This window comes from Homarus americanus, unplaced genomic scaffold (assembly GCF_018991925.1).
Source record: "Homarus americanus isolate GMGI-L3 unplaced genomic scaffold, GMGI_Hamer_2.0 scaffold16430, whole genome shotgun sequence".
NCBI classification, from domain to species: Eukaryota; Metazoa; Arthropoda; class Malacostraca; order Decapoda; family Nephropidae; genus Homarus; species Homarus americanus.
The window spans coordinates 1,987,958-2,010,178 of record NW_024729259.1 but is presented as its reverse complement, the minus strand read 5'-3'; the positions used below and the strand labels follow the sequence as shown (position 1 = coordinate 2,010,178).

General features: G+C 36.5%; 1 protein-coding gene across 2 annotated transcripts; it reads left to right on the top strand.

Annotated features, from left to right (window-relative positions):
• Positions 1-682: 682 nt before the first annotated feature.
• On the top strand, positions 683-10,642 carry LOC121866382 (uncharacterized protein C3orf38 homolog). Of its 2 annotated transcripts, none has more exons than XM_042366022.1 (4): positions 683-796; positions 5,899-6,037; positions 7,300-7,463; positions 8,337-10,642. In XM_042366022.1, the coding sequence occupies exons 2-4, from the start codon at positions 5,911-5,913 to the stop codon at positions 9,066-9,068; spliced, it is 1,023 nt and encodes a 340-aa protein (XP_042221956.1). In that variant the 5' UTR covers positions 683-796; positions 5,899-5,910; the 3' UTR covers positions 9,069-10,642. The 2 variants fall into 2 exon arrangements, with proteins under 2 accessions (XP_042221956.1, XP_042221955.1); XM_042366021.1 differs by having other exon boundaries at positions 694-796; positions 5,893-6,037.
• The last annotated feature ends 11,579 nt before the right edge of the window (positions 10,643-22,221 follow it).

Genomic DNA, 22,221 nt, shown 5'->3' with positions numbered 1-22,221 from the left:
CAGCAAATACAGGTACTGGTAGGCCGCCTTAAGCCTTTATGTGTGCACAGTCACGCTTTCACCTTCACCAAATGTTGCATAACTTGTTAGGAATTGTGTTACGTTTTCTGGATATAAAGATACAGCACTCTTTTGGAATGGGAAGAGTAACTGACTGGTATCACACACACACTCTCTCTCCCTTTCCATATACTGCATTGTATAACATTATTTATTTATAACTCGCAGATAAAAAGAAGGTACCGTAAAATAATATTCTTTTATATGTTAAGGTTCATGAATTTCGTGATATTTCTAAATAAGCTCATAGACCACATATAAAGATGGTTAAAAAATAAATAAATATATATGATATAAATGTATCCAGCGTTTATTATAAATAAATGCATTGATATATAAATCTACAAGCCACAGAAAGAGAAACTTCTTAAAAGAAACATAATAAATATTTATATTTCTAATCCCTTACAAATATCCCTGCAACAGCAAAATAATTAATGTTAAAATATTGCCACAAAGAAATGCTGACATCATTCATTTTTCAGATGACATAAGCTAAGTCAACCTAACCCACTTTAAATAAATCTAATCAAAGTTAATTTGGATTGTTAAATTAAATAAAATTTAAATTATATGCAAACAAAAGTTGTGGTTTAGTGTTCATGTTCGTGGCATAATTATAACAGTGGCTAAGTTCCGAAGGCTACGTTATATTTCCTCCCCAAGATTGATAAGATATAATCTGTTGAGTAAATTGTTGGTGAAGGAGTAATCCACCTTTATATGTGTGTCTTGGGTAAGTTGTATCACTCTACAAGCTTTTATTAGAGCTGTCAAGTATTGCCATTGGTCCCCTGTTGAGGAATATGAGTTAAGAATGTGTAAAATGTTTCCTGCCACACTCCAGAACGTCGTTACCAGGGGAAACCTGTTATGGTATTCTTCATGACCACCTTTACCGAGCCCTTTGCGGAAACAAGTTAAGGTCACAGCTTTGGTTATCGTAAAACATCAGAATATTCAGGTTTCATCACTTCTAAAAACTAACGTGACTCGGTTATTTCCGTAAAGGATTCAGGAACTTAAGGGGTGTGGCAGACGGGCAGTACAATATCTTTGGTAACCACTAAAGGTCTCTAGCCAAAGGTGAGGCAGGCGACATCACCTACTGACTCCTGTAGACCAGGTCACAGTTGTCAGACAGGATTCATCAGCAGTGAGCTTTGTGACGAATTTGGCACTCCTCCTGGTTGACTGTATTTTGTGTGACTTCATAAAATGCTTCAGTCTTGGAAATATTTAGGGAACTAGCATGGTGTTGAATACTTTAGAGCAGTGGTTCCCAACCTTTTGTAAGTTTTGGGTTATATTTATCATTGTAAATATATAGTGCAGGGCATCAAAACTTTGGATCTATATTCAGTAAAAAAAAATCTCATATATATTGTAAAGTTACATGTCTAACTATTACCAGTTACATACTTTTTACATTTACTCTTGGACAGGAGGTGTGCATTTACCCCAGTGTGAAGGTTGGCTCTCTCTCTGGGCCCGGTCTGGTGTAAATACACACGACCTGTACACGACAGACTCGGGACATATGCGCAGTTCCTCTAGCATTATTATAATTTCGGTCATCCAGAGAATTTTAAGAATTTAAGTTCAGGTTAGGTTAGGTTGAAATTATGTTTTTCCAATGATTTTTTTTTATGTGTTTTGAACGATTCTGACCTACTTTCAAATTTAGGTGGATGACCGAAATGATAATTTTACTGTTCCTCTCCCTCTATCTCTCAAATTATGAAGTTGCATCAAGTTATTATGTATTTTCATTAATTTCACTCTTACCAAGAATCTCAAATAATTCGCAATACAGTAATCTAATAAACCCTTGTGGGCTCCACAATATGGTTCCGCTGGCACCGGACTACAGGTTGGGGACCGCTGCTTTAAAGTGTCAATACTGAAAGAAGACATTAAGGGTACTATTGTATAAAGGTTATGAAGAGGATCAATACTTTATTTGTCATTGGTTTTCCTCAGATGTTTATTTTAGCGAAGTGGTTATTTGATCGGGATTCCTGGTCAAATAACCATCGACTATTTGCCCGGGACCTACGGAGATTGTGTATGATTTTACTATGATTTTAATGGGATTTGGTCAGGATGGCTATGGGCATTACACTAGTTATTACACTTATTTAAATGTTGAATGCTTTATCTATATCTTCCTTAATCGTCTTCTGATACTCCGAGATTTCCCATTTGTCTCATGTACATATATAATGAAGGTTAGGTTAAGTTAGGTCAACTTTTTTTTAGGTCTATACCCGTACCCGATAACAAACATTTGGGTGTTGGTTTTCTTAACAAATTGATTTAGATTTTAACCTGATTTTATCTTCCTTGTATCCTTAACTTTTCATGTAGCTACTGTATTATTTCTATTTTATCGATTTTTTACCATACAGTAATTTGAAATTATAAATAAAATAATACAAGTACGAATGTAGAATTTTCTGTGGCCAGAATTAGTTACTCAGTTTTATTATAGATTCTTGTCAAATAACCAGTGGTTATTCAGCTGGATACCAGTTAAATAACCCTTGCCTTATTTTAATGTATTGAGTGTGAATCCAATGGAGAAAAAATATTATTGAACACATAAAGTTAATCTTTTGATTCCCATTTAAAGTATTCTGGTGCTTTCAACAAAACCTGGGTAAAGATTCAGAGGAGTACATAATCGGACTTGAGAAACAAAAATAGGTTTTTCTTATGTTTTGTGGTGATTTAAAAGAATATTTGTCCGTTATTTTTGGTGCCAATGAATATTTATGGAGATATAACCCACTAGCAACGATAATGGATGCACAAAGTGGGCAGGGCTGTGAAGACGAGGGAAATTGTGGGGTAAAAAACAAAATAAAAAAGCGCCAGTAAGACCTTTGATAACCTATCTTATATTACCGTAAAATACGTCCAAATTATAAGAAAGCTTACCTTTTTCAGCCGATGGAGGAGAATTAAGTGATTCTCCTTTTGTTATTTTTTGGTGTGTGTTTTTGTTCAAAACCAGGCATATTAATTTTATCTTTTCATGACAATGCTCAGGATGACCACATTCAGCATTTTCATGCTAAATTTAGCACCTTTGATGTTGCCATGAAGGTAAGCACAGGTCAGAAAATAAAAGAAGAATAACTGGAGAATTCATTATGCAGTAGAATCCCAGTTATCTGTGTAGTAGGCAATTGTTTATTGTAGTAGGCTCATAAAAGAAACAAAATTCAACTTGGGCTTTATTCTACAAGAATTCAAGCATCCTGCAACAAAAACAAATGGAACAAATATTAACATAAGCAGATAAATAGACATCAACGCAATGAAACAAAACAGGTACAATAACAGCAAAACAAAGTAGAAAGATATACCTATGTATATGTATATACAGTATAATGATCCGGTACCTATAAGGATTGAGAGGTACCGGATAAAGAGATTTTCCGGTTAGTTGAACCTCACACTTAGGACCCCCCATTTAATCCTACGATGCACAGTGCTACAGGTTGACCTTACAAATTTGTGTCTCAGAAAAAATGGACTTCTTTAACACTTATTCCATTCTATATGAATGATATGGCTTAGAGATAAAGAAAATATAATATAAAACTGTAAAATAAGACAAATTAAGAGCATGGGTGTGTATTGTATGTGTGGCAAGTGAACGTGTGTGGAGGCAGTGGGCTACTGGGCTGTAGTTGCGTGGCCGCGGTCCTTCCTCAAGTGAAATCACGGCATACACACAGCCAGTGTGACAGCCACACGTCTGTGAGTTATCCGGGTGACTGCCTGGGTGAACTGTGTTGTGGTGTCCAGAGGGTGGTTTGAATGTGGAAGGAGCTATTTTTTTTTACATAAAATATGTGTTATTGTATTTTATGATACAGTACTGTATACATGTACTGTGTATCCATTTTATTGTTTATCATAGCATTAAATATGGCAGCTCATTCCCATTGTGCACAGTACTCAAACTTAAACCTTTCACGCATGATCATATTCATGATAAGACCAACTTCACGGTGATGCAAATAGAGTCACCAAAGTTAAAAAAAATCGCCAAAAATTAAGTTTTCAACGGAATTGCGTAAAATTTTGATTCATCATATTAGCAAGTAAGTTCTATCAATTAAACTAATTGGCAACTCTCGAGGCGCATAGGAAGGGAAGACCAGAATGATAAATGCGCAGTATTATCTCGGCGGGCTGCCTCAACTCCTGGATTACAGTGCTTACCCTACTCTCTGAAATAATTTCTTTTTAGTGTTAGAGAAGTGAAGTGATGGTTGTGTAATGTAATATTTTTTTCATATTTACAGGGAAGTGTTTGGTTTTCAAAAGCCGTTACTGTATCAGGCTATACAACCTCGTTATACTTAGTGACAATGTCTCGAAAAAATCTCTGAAAGAGGATGATTTTCTGGATTTACATGAATGTTATCAGTGCCATTCTCTTTGTTATAGTGTTTGCTACAAGATGCAATATAATTTATATCGATATAAAACATAGGCACAAGAATAATATAATTTTTTTTTTACCATTTGAGAATAATTTTTTTTGCTATTTTCTCAAAAATATTGATTATATCAGAAATCTGATGACTGTGTTGGAAAGCTCATAAAACTCCTCTTCTTGCAGTGTATAGTACCTGTACTTAAAAAGTTGGCTTAGACAATTTTGAGCTTGGAGGTTGTGAACAGATTGGTGTGTATTTTTTGTCATGTTTATTAGAAGTGATGAAAAATAGCTACAGTATATACCTTTTGTATTATTTTTTAGTTTTTTGCTCAAGTTGCAGAGTAATCAATTATGAAACCGAAGATATATGGTTTATGCCAATGAAAAAAAAATTTTTTGAGGGAAATTGATAAGTAAAAAAGTATATTCACCGTGAACTGCCTTGCCTGCCCTAGGGGCCTCAGAGATGTGATCTTGGAACTTGAAAACTTAAAACTTATCTCATGCGCAAGAGGGTTAAGAGCCTAGCTGATTTTGGGTGATTTTTTATATTTTTTATTGGTATTTCATTTTGGTGACAGTTAGTTGAATCTGCTGGTTGCATGGTTACCAGGGATTCTACTCAAAAATAATTTATAAATAAAACAAATCCTTCTGAATGTAAAATTTTGCACTTTTTTGTGAATCTATCACTTTTCCACTTGTTTTGGTCACCTTGAGAACAACCACAAGACTGTTACATGTGGCTTCACTTTATCCTTCTCTTTTGGTTAAATAAGTTAAGCTTTTGTAAATTTAGGATTTATTTTGTGTTAGGTCAGGTTGTCAAAAGTTATAATTGCTTTTGTTTTTTTATCCTACAATTTCCCTCATCTTCAAAGCCCTGCCTACTTTGTAAATCCATTGTCCTTAATAGTGGTAGTGATTCATATCTTGATAAATATTGATTGGCACCAAAAATAAAAGATAAATATTATATTAAATCACCATAAAAATGCAACAAAACCTTATTTTTGTTTGTGATGTCCGATTACATATGTACTCTACCGAATCATTATCAAAACCTATTTTGGGAGACTACAGTGATAAAACATGATCAGACTTTATCATGCTCGTGCACCTGAATGAGCTAGTTTAGAGTCTTGTAGAGAAGAAAGGATGTTCTTTACCTAGAGAGTGGCCCATATCCATCAATTTGTAGTCTTATGTATTGTGATTCAGGAATGATGAAGTATTCCCTTATAACTAACATGAGTAACTATTGTCATGTTGATCCTTGTAAGATAATGTTATGTGAGAATAAATATAAAATTCTATCCACTCCCTGTAACATTATAATATTTTATTTTTAACATCTCTGTGTGTTTCAGGTACAGTCTTAAGCTATCATGAGCCTCGCAAAATCCCCATTTGTGGTCCAGATCAAGGAATTGCTCCAGTTGCTTGATGCCGAGGCCCTCCTGGCTCTGGCTAGGACGGCCACTAACAACCGTATTTTACCTCTCAATGCTAAAGGTAAGCTGATGTGAGTTTTGACATTTATACTATCTTCAAAGTTGTTAATGTAGTCATAACCTAATTTAACCTCACCTAATCATCTCAACTCACCTCACCCAACCTAACTAAATCCCAGCAAACCAAAGCTTAACCATACTTAATGTCAGTTAACCAAACCTAATCTAATCTAACTTCACTTAACCAAACCTTATCTCAGTTAACCAAACCTAACATAATTATCACTTAACCAAACTTAACCTAACCTAATTATCACTTAACCAAACTTAACCTAACCTAATTATCACTTAACCAAACTTAACCTAACCTAATTATCACTTAACCAAACCTAACTTAATCTCAGCAAACCAAACTGTACCTCACCTACTGTAACCAAACCTCAACAAACATTCTTTTTTATTTTCAAAAAGATTCTCAGCCACCGTCCTCACAACCGTTGTAGCACACAACAGTCAATTATTTACATCCTGTGTTGACACATTACAGGATATATTCAAAATATCGACACTTTAGCACAGTGGTCCCCAGCCTGTAGTTCGCCGCAGAACCATATTATTTGGGATTCTTGGTAAGAGTGAAATTAATGAAAATATGTATTAACTTGATGCAACCTTATAGTTTTAAGAGAGAGAGAGAGGAACTGCGCATTTGTCCCGAGTCTGTTGTGCACTGGACGTGTGTATTTACCCCAGACCGGGCCCAAAGAGAGAGCCAACCTTCACACTGGGGTAAATGCACACCTCCTGTCCAAGACTAAATGTAAAAAGTATGTAACTGGTAACAGTTAGACATGTAACTGTACAGTATGTAAGAGATTTTTTTCTTGAATGTAGATCCAAAGTTTTGGTGCCCTCCACTATACAATATTTACAATGATAAATGTGGCCCAGAGCCTCAAAAGGTTGGGGACCACTGGCTTAGCACATTATCAATATAAAAGGCACCAAATTCAGATACAGGGACTGTACAGTACAGTACAATATCTGGAATTGTGTTCTCTTACTTTATTAAAAGAGCGCCTCCTGCTTCTTGTGAGTTACAGTGTGTTCAGCATACAGTACAGCACATGACAGACAGTAATAAATTATTTTGTTAGTGTCTAAAAATTACATATATTAATTTTAAGTTCTGTCTTTTATAACGAAATTCTACTGTTAGTCTCGGTAGTTGAATTAGTTGTTGTATTTCAAGCATAATACAGTACAGTATTAATGTAGTGTAGTGTAATGTCTCTCTTGCACTAATACTTATGTACATTACAGAGGCCATTGAAATCATTCTCCTCCACACTCCTGACCTTGGACGGCTGTTTTCCTACCGACGGATAACCTCACAAGTCCTGTTCACTTACCTGCACGACAAGAAGGTGTCATCTGCAGGTTTTTCCAACAAGAACCAACTGATGTTAGCTATACAGGACTTATGGGTGAGTTACAGGAAGTTTAGTTGAGTGTGGTGGTGGTGTTCGTAGTGTTGTGGGAGAGAGTGGTGGTGGTGTTGGTAGAAGTGTGGGAGAGAGTGGTGGTGTTGGTAGTGGTGTGGGAGAGAGTGGTGGTGTTGGTAGTGGTGTGTGAGAGAGTGGTGGTGTAGGAGAGTGTGGTGGTGTTGGTAGTGGTGTGGGAGTGTGTTGGTGTTGGTGGTTTTGGTAGTAGTGGTGTGGGATGGTATGTAGTGTGATCTCTTGTTTGGTTTGGGTAAGACTAGAAACACTAATACAATACATCTCCCTGAACGAAGAAGTGTTGGATTCACCTTCATACCAAAATCAGAGGAAGTGTTGAAGGAGAGAGGAGACCAGCCAGGAAGGAAAGTGCCAGAACAAAGTTAGAGAATACAGGGTATTAAAAAAAGAATGCCCGGGTTTTAAATGCTTATGTACTGTAATGGAATCTAGGTGTATTTTTTTGGTGACCGTGTATATATGTAGCTTTAGAGGGGCTAAAGCTACAGGAATGTCAGCAACTGTGTGAAGATCATTTCATGCTTCTTAGATGTTTTCCAATACTGTAGACAATTTTTTCTCATATAGATGATTTTTACCTAACCCAACCAAACCGAACATAATCATGTAAGCGGGATGAACAAAGTTTTACCAAATAAACAATCGTCCATGTGGGATCACACTGTGAAGACTAACTTTCGTACTTCTTGGTTAGGTTTTTTATTTTTATTTTATTTTTTACATACAGTATAATGAATGATATAAAGTGAGTTATATTCACTGCAACTTTTCAATATTATAGATTTTTTTTTTAAATTTTCAGTACATCTTACTTACTTAATGTATTTTCCCTCCAAGGCCAAACAGAGTAACAAGGATGTTGTGTCAGAACATGTGACTGTGAAGCGTAGAGCAACTTCATCGCCTGAAAGTAAATGTCGGAAGGGTAGAAGAGAGGTTAGATCAAACAGTACAGGTGCATTAGGAAATTTTGTTGGCGGAGACGTAAGTATTACAAATATTTGTGTGAAACAATATGAGGTTAGTGGCGTACAAGTGCTGCCTACTTGTGTCGTGACACCCACCCAGTCAAGAGCGACTGTCGTGAGAAGTGACGAGTTTACCCGAGACTTTTGTGAATGGTATTTTACTATGGTGAACCGCCTACAGCCAGAGTGTGCCCACCTTATTGGTGACATGTTTCGAGAAGAAATCTTTTACCACAACAGCACCACAGATATTTACCTTATTGGCCAGACAAGTGAGGAGTTACATGCTCAGGGTGGTGCTAACACTTTTGCACTCTTAAGAGACACCTTTAACAAATTTGGACTCCTATTTAGTCCAAATTTAGAGAATGGAACACAAGCTTTTAAGTCAAATCATGGAATGGTTAGGATATGTTGTTGTGGCACATTACATCATGCAAATTCATTTGTGGGTATATTTGAGCAAGAGAATGGCTTGATATGCAGTCCAGTGGACCGTACTTGGAAAATAATGTACATCAAAATCAACTTGAGGCAGATGAGCGGTCAAACAGTACCTCCAAGTCTTCCCCCCTGTCAAGTGTTTGAAATAGAAACCTGAATTATCAGAATTACTTTTTCGAAGTAACTCTTTTAGCCCTGAATATGTATCAAGAATTAGTGGCTGTGATTTCTGTACCTATTTCTTACATTTGATAAGTATGTCACATTCTTCATTATAAGACAGGCACCGAGGCATAACAATATTCAGTACATTATATACTGAATTTCTGCTACCTTGGGAGACTATTCTCTTTAGTTACAAAAGTCACCTGGAAGTATTGTGGTTTGATGTGCTGTGCAGTATTTCCATTTTGTATATAATATTCGTAAATCATCTGTGTTATTCATTAACTCATAATTACATGAAAGTGAAGCTTTCTTTGTGTGTGTGTGTGTGTGTGTGAGAAAATGGTATTGGTTGAATCAGATTGGCTGGTAAAGATAATGGTTGATTGGAGAAAGAAAAAGCAGTGAAGAAGGCAGTACTAATGCTCTTAGTAAAGGGTTAAATTCAGATGTACAGTACTGTGGTTTGTGTGTGCTAATGTGACAAGTGTCTGAATAATAAGTTATCATCTTTTGTATTATCATCCAAGGAAATAAATATTAAAATAGTTTGTAGATCACGTGAAGATTAGGCATCCCACCTTATTTCACCTGATTTATTGTTATGTTAGATTGGTTATGCTAGGTTAAGTATGGATATATAATGATAGGGTAGGTTTATAACCCTATGTTGTATGGGCCTGTCAGTGGAGGAATACACACACAAAGCAGATAACTGGGTGAAGAGTTAATGTGGACTAAACAGAGCAATCCACTGGCAGGGGCCGGTCGAGCAGTTCCCGACGGCATTGACTGACATGCTCCAGTAAGTTCACCATGAAGTACACACTCACAGTTTGTTTACACCACTTGAGGATGTTGAGTGAAACCCCTATATTGCTAGAGGGGATTGACACTGTCCAGATTATGGCTTGAGATGTGTTGACAGCAAGACCCTCTAGACTGACTCCGCACCACGACTTGGGCGAACAAGGGTGTGGTTTAAAGTGCTGAAACATGGATATGAACTAGTTGGGATTGGTAAAGTGGTTAGGTTTCCTTGGTTACAGCAAGATGAGCTAGAGTGGTGCCTGAAATATGATGTCCAAGCATGCATAACAACATCATTAAGATTACTAATGATCGTATAGATAATGACATGTAAACCAATGGCTTACAAGTTATATTATGTTAGAATTGGTTTTGTTATGCTAGATTAGGTTTCTTTGTTTTGCTAGCTTAGTGTTAGGTTGCATTGAGGAGAAATAAGCTGGGGTGCTTAATCTTCACATGATCCAATGTATGATGAGAAAATGTTCAAAAGTTATCACGTTATCATTCTGTGTATAGTCAGAAAAAATAAATATGTCATCAACAGATAAGTCTTCATTTAGAGATAGATATTAATGCCGTATAGTCTCGATTTACGTGGATTTTGTTTACTCGTGTGGTCATTTACGCAGCACCTTGCCAGACCGACAATTTTTATTTACGCGGGAAGCGGCACGGGCAGGGTGTGCACAATGTCGCCCAGTCAACAAAACATTACCGAGTTCTTCACCCGCCACCCACCACAGCCAGCCCAAGTCAGTGATAGTAAGGATATGGACTTTGAGGGGTTTGACAAAGAGGTCCTGCAAGCCTCTGTGGTGGATAGTGATACAGGTGATACAGGTGAGGGCCAATAATCTGCCCTCTGCCTCAGAACCAACCCCCCCATCCCCGTGTACCCAGCCATCTCTTCTACTAACGTAGGTGTTAAAAAACCTAATATTAGTGATATTTCTCTTAAATATTAATTGTGTGTGCATACCATCATAAAATTAAGATGTTATTTTTACTACAACGTACGTATTGTGTCTGGTGAAGTATAATTTGTTTATTTACTTGAAATTTTTGTTTTAATAAAATTCATAGAAATTACCCGGCCAGAATATAATTTACATTGCTGGAATTCTTATAAGATAGTGATTAATTTGAATATAAACAAGCTAAAATTTGCATTAGACATAAAAATTTTAGATCTAATTTAAGAATTTTATTAGAGAGAGCAAAAATTTTATCTTTTGTGCAAAATATATGATGTTTATATTCAAATTATTCGCTGTCTTGCAAGGAATCCAGCAATGTAAATTATATTCTCCTAACTTTAGTCTGAGGTATTATTTATTACTAAACCTGTAAGCCTAGTCCTTTTCCCCAAACATTTCTCAGGAAGGTGGGGGGGAGGGAGGGAGCCAGCAAGCGTGGGAAGAGGGGGGAGCGGGAGTTGAGTCCATTATATGAACGGACATTAACCGGCGACTGTATTTCTCTTAAATATTAATTGTGTGCATACCATCATAAAATTAAGATGTTATTTTTACTACAACGTACGTATTGTGTTGGAAAAAGTGTAGTTTGGGGGTCAGCCCAGTCTCTATTTCATTTAATCCCATATGTTCCATTATTTCGTTTACGCGTTTCTCGGTTTACGCGGACCTCCACGGGTTCAATTGACCGCGTAAATCGAGATTATACTGCACTGTATGTCAGTAGGTTATCAGTTATCATTCTTATTTCAGTTAAATGGATCTTTAAATATTTATTTTCATCCTATGTAAATAAGATTTTTTTTTACTGCTTTCATAGTTACCCTGTCATGCATATATAGGTATTGTAATTAAGGAAACTGTTTTAGCATATACTGTATGTTACCTTTCTGTGTAAGTAATAAAAGTGTTCAAGATGTAATGTATCATTCTGTGTAAGGAAGTATTCAAGATTTAAGTTGCCATTATAAGTACGGGCATCTCTTGGGTTACAGAATTTCTAGTTATGGAAAAAAATTGCCCTTACGGAATTTTGAAAAATGTAAAAATATTTTTTTTTAAATGTGGACATGGTAAATCAAAATTTCAGAAAAATTTTAGAATTTTTTTGGGGTGGATGTATCTGCGGTAGCAAAAAGGCACCAACAGTCCCACAAGAACAACAACAACAACAGTTTCAGTCTGCTGAATCTCCAGCCAGTGTTTTGCTTTCCCTCAGTTTTCTGGACTGTATTACAGGTATTATTCATATTCAAGATGAGTGGAAAGAGGCCTTCAAGTGGTGGTGCTAGCAGTGGTGATAAAAGATTCCAAACAGGAATTGCATTGGACATTAAACTTGATGTTTTAAAGAGGTAACTCCCAGTAACTCTGATCCCACAACCTCACCTCACCACCTCCTGCAGCACTCAACATCGTTTCTGATAAGTAAAATTCGAGTGTTTTGTTCATTTATTATCAAGTTACATCATGAATGACTCATTGTATGTGGTTAGAACCATCTGATTTCATACATATATGTGCCTGTGTCATGTTTTTGAGCCTCAAATATTTCCTTAGGAACACATCTCAACTTTTATAATGGAAGTAAATGGGAAAATGGTTTCACGTTACGGAAAGATTTTCCGGAACAGAACCCTTCTGTAACCCGGGGGATGCTTGTAATGAAAGTGACCAGGATTTTATCTTATCAATTTTTTTATATTACAAAAGGGTATTTTATTCTTACACCAATTTTTCACTTTAAAAGCAATCTTCACTTATTTGAAAGATGGTCAGATCCAAATTTCAAAAAAATTCCAATTCAAATCAGCACACCTCTCCTCACCCCCTGTGGTGAGCCCTGACAACCCTCCAATAAGGTACAGTAATGTACAGTCACTCATAGAAGTTTGTGTGCCTCTACAGTCAGCTCATCCTTCTCTCGGCTGCTTTGGTCTGGTGACTGTAAAACTCACGGCATCAGGCGGTGGTGTGAACACTTACGCCAGAATGAACCCCAGTTTTGAATGAAGTTTCATTTCCTGCTCAACTATTGTAAAGTGAGGAGAGACCATTTATATGATCATATGCTGTAAATCAGCAGAAAGGTGATAGCTTATTGCTAGACACATAAATTATTTCTGAAATTCTCCATGATTCAACATCTAACAATCCCAGCAAAACAGATATGAGCTGCAGACAATACAATATGAAGTATTCACATTGGGGATAAATAATATGCCTTTCACTGAATCAAGTGTTACTTTATGAAGGAAACCTGGATGCTGTTGATTGTTTTTAAAAGGATAAATTTATCTTTGATTAATTCATCCATTAAATTAGAGGAATCCTTACAAATGTACAGGGAATTCACCTTGTTATTGCTGTCTTGTTTTAATTTCCCACATTGTCTGCTGCTGAAATTGGCTTTTTATTTATTTTTTTCATGGTGCTTTACATGGCATGAGGCTGTGTACATTACTTTTATTTATTTAATGTGTACAATGACTCAAAAATGGTATAATGTTTTAGGCCTGTATTATGATGAAAAAATCTATTAATAATTAAAATAATGTTTACGATGGTTTAAATAATATACAGGGTATATTAGTACAGTGAGTTTAATAATTTGCACAATGCCTAGAATGATGTACTACTATGATTTAAATAATTTGCAAAGTTATTTGAATTGTGTACAATGCTTTATATAATGTATGATTTAAGTGCACGATGTTTAATATAACGTATATGATGGTTCATTTACTGTAATGCATATGATAATTAAAAAGTGTACAGTGATTCAAATAATGTATAAGATGACTACTTATATACAGTGGTCCCTCTGTTAACGAACACAATTCGTTCCAGAAGGTCGTTCGTTAACCGAAACCATTGTTTCAATGGGATTTTGGGTAATTGGTTCCAGCTCACCGAAAATTACGTACAAACTACAAATAAATGCAGTAAAATACACTTACTTTGAGGTGTGCATGTAGAAGGCTCCTGGTTGATGAAGATGATGATGATGATGGGAATTAGAATGGGGGTGGAGGAGAAGAGAAGTCACCCCATGCCGCCATTTCACCCATAAAATTTTAGTTCACTTGGTGTAATTCAAGATTATTTTCTTTAAATCAACACTGCATTGCATTATATATTGTCAATATGTAAAATAAACTTCAGAATGACCAATACATGTAATTGTACTGTAAAAACAGTTTATGTTCAAGAGAGTCTGAAGCAAGATGCTTCCTCCTCTGAGCAGGGACACACACTGACGCCATTTTGGGTGTGTTGAGTGGCTGTTTGGCGCGCTAAAAACTAGTTCCATGTACTTGAATTATGTTAAATAATTGTTAAAATGACTAAAAACTTTAATATAAGACTTGGAAAATTATTGAATAGTACAACCTTCTTGATATTTACTCAAATGGCAACGAATTTAAGCCCTAAAACCGATTACTGTATTGGCGGACTAATACTACAGCTGGTGAGCAGGCGAAAACATGTTGGGAAAAATTCGTGAGGAATTCATTAACCAAAATTTTTTCGTTAACCGAAGTGAAGAATCTTATGGAAGGTAATTCGTTAACCGAAATTTCGTTAACCGAGGAGTTCGTTAACCGAGGGATCACTGTACTGTAATGTGGATGATTTAGATTATGTGTACAGTAGATTATGTGTACAGTACGATGTATTTGATTTACAAATGTCCAATGACGTACTTACTGTCCGCACTAATACTGTACTATTGTATACTGTATACATATGTATGATGATTTTCTTAATGAATAAGATGATTTATAAAATGTACAGTAGCAAAACAACTATCTGTGCATACTTTGCGGGAAACAATACGAGACCTTGGACGATAAATTTTTTTACATGAGGGCTGTCACTAGTCATATGCAAAATTTTGGACCATATTGACCCCCACCTGCACAGATAGTTGTTTTAGCTACTGTACATATGTATATAATGATTTATGTTTGTGGTGTTGCTGTGTGAAGAAATAGTACTGTACTGCTTACCAAATATCATAGAGGTAGGTGATGAGTTTCAGCCAAGTTATTAGCCCACGTCATGTGGACAGGTGATTTTTTTTTTAAATACTGTACTACATAGTATTGATCATACAGGGTCAGATATTGAACTTTTCTGAAATGCATTTGGAGTGTCTACTGCTCAGGCATCAGTTACCAGTCATCATTGCTTTGAATGAGTATAGAAAGAGCTTCCCATCAGCAACTGAATGCCCAGTACAGTACTGTACTATACTGTACTTGCCAACAGTACATGACGGAGAAATGACTGACAGGTGAAATGGTTAGCAAGCCAACCAGCAGCATAGATGATAAGATAGGAGTAAGAGATGCCATACTGTATTCAAGTCCTATAGTTTCCCTACAATGTTATTGGAGAGGGCGGTCGTGGGGGAACCATTGTCAATTGTGTGACTAGTACTGTGTAATACTTAAGCATCATTATGAGGATATTATCATTATGAGGCAATTAGAAATTGATAGTGAATCTAATGTGTTAGAGTTAAAGATTTGTGGAACAGTAACAAAAAGTGTTGATACACGGGCAGTTAAATGATAGAGATCTTTTACCTAGCAGCCACTACACCTAGAGGTGGCCTTGGTGGGAAGGAGGTGGATATCCAGTGTTGGAAGATCCCCCAATTGTTCTTGGTACTCTTGTCCAGGCCTAGTACTGCTCTTACTTTTAAGGCTTTAGCAGATAAACAGTTCCATTGGTCTATCACCTTCTGTGTGAAGAAGTGCTTCCTTATATTTGTACTGCATGACAAATTGATGAGCTTTAACCTGTGAACCACTTGTTGCTGCACTGTGGCTATACAGGGTATCTGTATTTGCCCACAAGTGTGATCTTCCAAACACACCACATCTTAGGAACTTTTTAATATGTGATGAGTATAGTAAGACATTGAGAATTTTTCATGTATCACTTGGTAAAAAATATGGTTTTTAATCGTATCATATTGGTAGTACAGGTAATATCATTCACTTTTGAAATAATAAAATATTTTCTACAAGTACTATAATCCAATGTTTTTTTTATTGTGTAATTGTGGATACTGTATTTTATTGTGTATAGAATTCGAAATGCTGCATGCAATTTTTTGTGCCACTTAAAAAAAAGTTTTAGCAATTAAGTCAATGTCCAATATTTATTGTTGGTATCCAAATGAAATATCCAAGCTAATGAATCAAGACAGTCTGCACTTGTGCTTCTCTTGTCTGCATGACGTGGGGGGAGTCAATTTATATTGGTCAAAGTCCTGGCCATGTCTGTTTATATATTAAAAAAAGCTTAGGTGATGAGGATTTTATATAGTTTAGATACTTGTGTGATAGAATTTTGGGAGTGAATGTTTGTCTCAGTCGTTTTACTGTTGGCACATTCATTGTATTGTTGAATTTGTTCATTTGTGAGCACCATCGTTGGCTAACCTTCATGATAAGGGGTACAGCATTGGTTTATGGTGATGATTTAATGAGATTGTTATGCTTTTCATGTCACTCTTTAAGTATTGGAGGCATTATTTAACATTTTATTGAGAATGACAGCCCAATGTAGTTGGCAACATCACTGTTTGGGTGAGGATGGAAGAAAAATGGTTGATGGGTTTAGTACTATATGAAGGAAAAGTTTGAGTATTGCAATGAATATATGGCCATTTATGACCCATATTTTGTATGTTTTGATGTCTGTATGTTTGTAAGTTGTTATACATGACTTGATCAGTGTTATATAGGCATTGATCAGTGTTATACATGACTTGATCAGCATTATACAGGCCTTGATCAGTGTTATACATGACTTGATCAGTGTTATACAGGCATTGATCAGTGTTATACATGACTTGATCAGCATTATACAGGCCTTGATCAGTGTTATAAATGACTTGATCAGTGTTATACAGGCATTGATCAGTGTTATACAGGCATTGATCAGTGTTATACATGACTTGATCAGCATTATACAGGTCTTGATCAGTGTTATACATGACTTGATCAGTGTTATACAGGCATTGATCAGTGTTATACAGGCATTGATCAGTGTTATACAGGCATTGATCAGTGTTATACATGACTTGATCAACGTTATACAGGTCTTGATCAGTGTTATACAGGACTTGATCAGTGTTATACAGGCATTGATCAGTGTTATACAGGCATTGATCAGTGTTATACAGGCATTGATCAGTGTTATACATGACTTGATCAACGTTATACAGGTCTTGATCAGTGTTATACAGGCATTGACCTTGATTATTGTTACTGTATCCAGGCCTTGATCAGTGTTAAACATGATTTAATCAGTGTTATCCAGGCCTTGATCAGTGCTATACAGGGCTTGATATCAATTGTCCCTTGCCAAAGGATATTTAGGGCTGAATCTGTTACATGTGGCCCTTGTAGTTGTACAAGCTTTTATAAATGTACAGCATTATGGCCCTTGATCAAGGTTATGCATGTCTGAACCAGTATTATGGAAGCCTTGAATAATGTTACTGTACCTGGCCCTGGCATGTAGGCCATGACATTAACTATAAAATTGTTGCCTATTTAACCCTATTTTAGTGGGTACTTTTGCGAGTCAAAATTTAGAAATGGTTGCTGTTAGTGCTACCTGATGTGTGTAAAATTATCATACAATTTGCCAAAGAAGTCTATTTTTATATGTGATGATAACATGATTAAATATTGTTGGTTCACATTAAAACCAAGGAAATTATTGTCTTAGTTTGTAAGTCTGTAATATGTGTGTGTGTGCATAATATTGTTGTGTCCTGGCCCTAAAATGATAGTATTTATAAAAAGAAGTCAAGTACAGTATAACATATGGATTTAAGTTTTCAGTACAGTATTTGCACATGCTTGGTGCCATATGCATGAGTACTGAGACTTCCATTCTACAGTACTGTATTTGTTTTATTACTTGCATTCCCATAGGTGATAACAAGGACTGCCCACACTTGATAATTAATTTACCTATTTGAATTCTTCATTTAATCCCAACTTTTATGATTCTTGTTAATCATAAAACTGCCTTGAACAAGTGTGTATTGACATAATCCCAATTAACTTTCTATCAAATAGATAGAAATGAACAAAATACTCTGAATAAGTCAGTCTAAGAAAAAATTATAACTAACAATATTTTTAACATTTATTACAAATATTAATGCACCAATGTTTGCCTTAAAAAAAAAAAAAAAAACAGTATTGAAGCAGACATGGCACTACACTATATTAATTTACAAAATCATCATAAGGATTTTTTGTGTGGGTCCATTTTGCAAATACTGTACAGTACTGGAACATCAATGGAAGAATTATACAGTACAGTACGTAATTATAATCTTCCATTTTTTCATTGTGCCGAGACTCATAAATAAGGTTAATTTTAGTAATACACTTGTAAATTTTAAACTGTTTATTGTAATACAACTTTCTAAATGAGAATGTCATAAAAAAGGGGTTTAAGGCATTGAAAATAAAAAGCCTGTTTGAGCTTACTTAACCCATCCTAATGAGTACTGTACCGAGGTATTCTCTCTCAAACCTTAAACCACAAGTTGTTCAATATATTTACGTAACTGCTTATAAGGTGGCACATTGTATGGCTGAGGTTATGGTAAGAAAATAAATTGCGCCTTTATTTACCGAACTTGCCCTAATCTCTTTTATTGTCTGTTATCCATGTTTGTTTGTTTTTTCTTCAGATCCAAGGACAAGACAGAAATACTGTATCAAATATTGTACATTTCAGTTTAATTGTGTCCTCACCTCACAGCCTGGACCCTTTAGAATTCTTTCAACATCTCATTTCCTCTTTGGTACAAAATTGTCTACTTCAGTAATTCTCATCATTTGATTCTTATTTGTATTTATTGCTTACCGGTAGACAAACTAATTTACTTTAAACATACAGTACATAAAAATCTTGTTCAAAAATCTTGTTCCCAACAGTACATACAGTATCACCACATACTGTACTGCTTTATACCACATATACCTGTACAAGTTTAGCCCCCACACTGTGCTTTCTCCTTTGTTTCCTTTAATCAGTCCCATGAAACAATCTGATGTATCATGAAAACTAATAAAACTTTTGGCTTTATGGTGTGTGTGTGTGATTACACCCTAATCCCAGACCTGCAGGAACTCCATGTGATACATTTTATTCTCTCTTAATTTCAATTGGCTGGGGTCCTTCTGGTGGAATCTGTGGTGCCTTTACTGTCAGGATCCCATCATAGGAGAGAGAAGACTCCAGAGCATCAACATCCACAGTATCTGGAATCTGGTACTCCATGGATGTCTCATATGAGCACTTGGATGTCTCGGTGGATGTCTTAGCTTGTTCTGTGACAGTCAGGGTTTGAGTATCACCGCTCCTTTCCTTCTAACAATTGCTCCTAAGAAAATAAACACTGTAGCCCATGTGCCTAAGCTTGATGTCACGCTACCTAACATTTTTAATGATATCAGTTATACCCTGTATTCTAATGAAAGCCTGGGTGGTGGCAGTCTACCGTATAAGTAAACTTATACCAAGAGATGTTAAAGAATATGTTTTTTCCAGGTTAATCCATTGAATACAATATAACTAAGCACTGATATATACTGAAAGAAATATATGAGATATAGAAAAAAAGATAAAGAATATTGAAATACATAAATAAAGACAAAAACATTGAAAGAATACGTAGAAAATAATTCGGAAAAGAATTGGCAAGTAAATCAGAAAATCAAAGATATTACAGTATAACTAAGAAAATCAAAGGTTATATGACAAATAATATAGAAAAGAAAGTGATATAGAAGTTGTAATATATATACTTGCATAGAAGACATAGTGTGGGGTTTTGTGATGTTGGTTCACACTCGGGATGGGTTGGAGAAAGGAAACTCGCAATGCGCTCTCTGTATATATATTGTCTTGGATGTACAGGGCAGCTTGGTGCTGGGAAGTTGCTGTGTGGTTGGCAGCGTGGAGTAGAGAGAGCTGGTTGGTGAGGAGCTTGCTCAGAGGAGGTGTTGCGTGTTGCGTGGCTGTAGGTAGAAGAAGGGGCAGGTCATGGCGAGGTGAGGTCTTATATAGCGGAGGTAGGCGTGGCTTGATAGTTGACCTCCGCTATGTTAGGCGGCGCTAGTAGCTGACCTTAGACCACGAGGCGTTGGCTGGGGAATTCAAAAAGGGGTTGGCTAGTCAGCGACAAATGGCAGTTGTAGTTGTAGGGGGAATTTCCAATACAAGCTCATTAGCTCGTTTGTGGTTCGTGAGCTCGAAGTGAAATTTGATATGCCATGTTTTCCTTGTATGAAAATTTTGCCATTTTTCCTGTGCCATTTTTCCAGTGCCATTTTTCCTGTGCCATTTTTCCAAGTACTCAGTAGATCACATGGCCGCTGATGAGTGAATATTACCAGAGTACACTTACATTCGCCCTAAAAATTTCGAGTTTATAATGACCGGAGTCAGCTGTTTCCTAGAACTGTCTCTTCCCGAATATCTCATTTAACCCAAGAAGTTACTGTTGGTGTAGGCTGTCACGTCATATACAGACCTGTACAATAATGATAATAATAATAATAATAATTCAGTCACTTTAACCAAGGACAGCTGATAAAGCCATGGGAGCCTAATTGATTCCAGTAGATTCCTTTTGCCAGCAGCATCTGGTATTCTTAGGTATACATCTCCCGGCATTGCTTAACTTCGCTGATCGGACAAGAAGCGGTGTTTCGAAACAACGTTGTACTACTTGTTGCTTAATGATAACTGCTTTCAAGAACTAGCAATAACCGCAGTAAATGCTTATTGATTGCCATTAAAAAAGGCGTCAGTTAAAATTTTATTTTTGCATGTTACTTATACTTTTATCTTCTTCGCCACTGATCGGTTCGTTTGCCGCTTGGACACGTCTCTTGACGTACTGTTGACAAGTCAGCTAGTTAGTACCAAAAACTATAATAAGATAGTCTTTGGTTAGTCCTTCCAGGGCCGGATTAAGCTTAATAGGGGCCTGAGGCACAGATCAACTTGGGGCCCTCTACCCCTCAAGGTATATATATATATATATATATATATATATATATATATATATATATATATATATATATATATATATATATATATATATATATATATATATATATATATATATATATATATCAAGAAAACAAAATATACCAAATTTTATCAATGATTTCATCAATATTAAGCTTCTGTAAAATAACACATTCAATGTTCATAAGAAACAGAAAATTGAGACGTTGCTAGGACATTGTGGGGTTTTTAATGGGATGTTTGTGTTCACACTCAGGATGGAATGGAGAAAGGAAACTAACAATGTGCTCTCTATATACATGTTGTATTGGATGTACAATGCAGCTTGGTGCTGGGAAGCCAGCATGGGTATAAGCGTGATGTAGAGAGAGCTGATTGGTGAGGATGCTCAGAGGAGGACCAGCTTGTGGGTCGCCATGCTCTCCGGCGGGAGCGAGGACCGCCAGGCAGGCGGAGGAGGAGCGAGGGCCGCCAGGCAGCGGCTGAGGAGGAGGTGTTACTGGATGGTTGGTGTGGGTAGAAAGAGACAGGTCACGAGGTCAGGTCTTAAATAGCGGGGTTAGGCGTGGCTTAGTAGTTGACCCCCGCTCCGTGATGTATGGCGGCGCTGGTTGACCTAGACTACGAGGCATACCCTGGGGAATTGGTGGGGTCGGCTACTCAGCGACAAACAGCGTTTGTAGGGGAGAAATTCACTACAACATCGTTGAACGAAGTTCATGTTTTATATGCTTCAACTTCGAGAATGTTTGGACTTGGGGGGCCCCTTAGAGTCGGGGGGCCTGAGACCGTGCCTCAAGTGCCTCATGTTAATCCGGCACTGAGTACTTCTAAGGTCTGACCGAGCAGGTCCGATATATTCTGAGCTTTCAGCCCAGTACTTACCAATGCCAACAGAGCGATCTGGTCAATGGAAAACCTAACCCAATGCCTAGTCCACTCTGCCCGCTACCTAACGAGCTACATGCTGTCCAGAGGGGGTCTGGTGGCAGCGACCCTTAGAAATTAAGATTAGAGTCAAGTTATCCCCTTAGACTTAGTGACCCCAATTTCAACATTATTATTCAGTGTTACGTCAGTCTCCTCTTATCATCGGAGTGATATACTTTATCAGTCCGATGTTGTCAATCAAGCAATAAAAACAACATCATATCATCACCTTAATTCTGAGTTGCATCAGCTCTACTTCTTCCCGTTTTCTCTTATTCCTTAAATTTGTTCTGATCTTATTATGACTTTCTGGTAGCACATTATAGCCTTGTCATA

Excerpts from the sequence above, each read along its gene's own strand:
- LOC121866382 (XM_042366022.1), top strand. The coding sequence starts at position 5,911 with ATGAGCCTCGCAAAATCCCCATTTGTGGTCCAGATCAAGGAATTGCTC. Across the intron at positions 6,038-7,299 it reads TTTACCTCTCAATGCTAAAG|AGGCCATTGAAATCATTCTC; the intron begins GTAAGCTGATGT and ends TGTACATTACAG. Across the intron at positions 7,464-8,336 it reads TAGCTATACAGGACTTATGG|GCCAAACAGAGTAACAAGGA; the intron begins GTGAGTTACAGG and ends TTTCCCTCCAAG.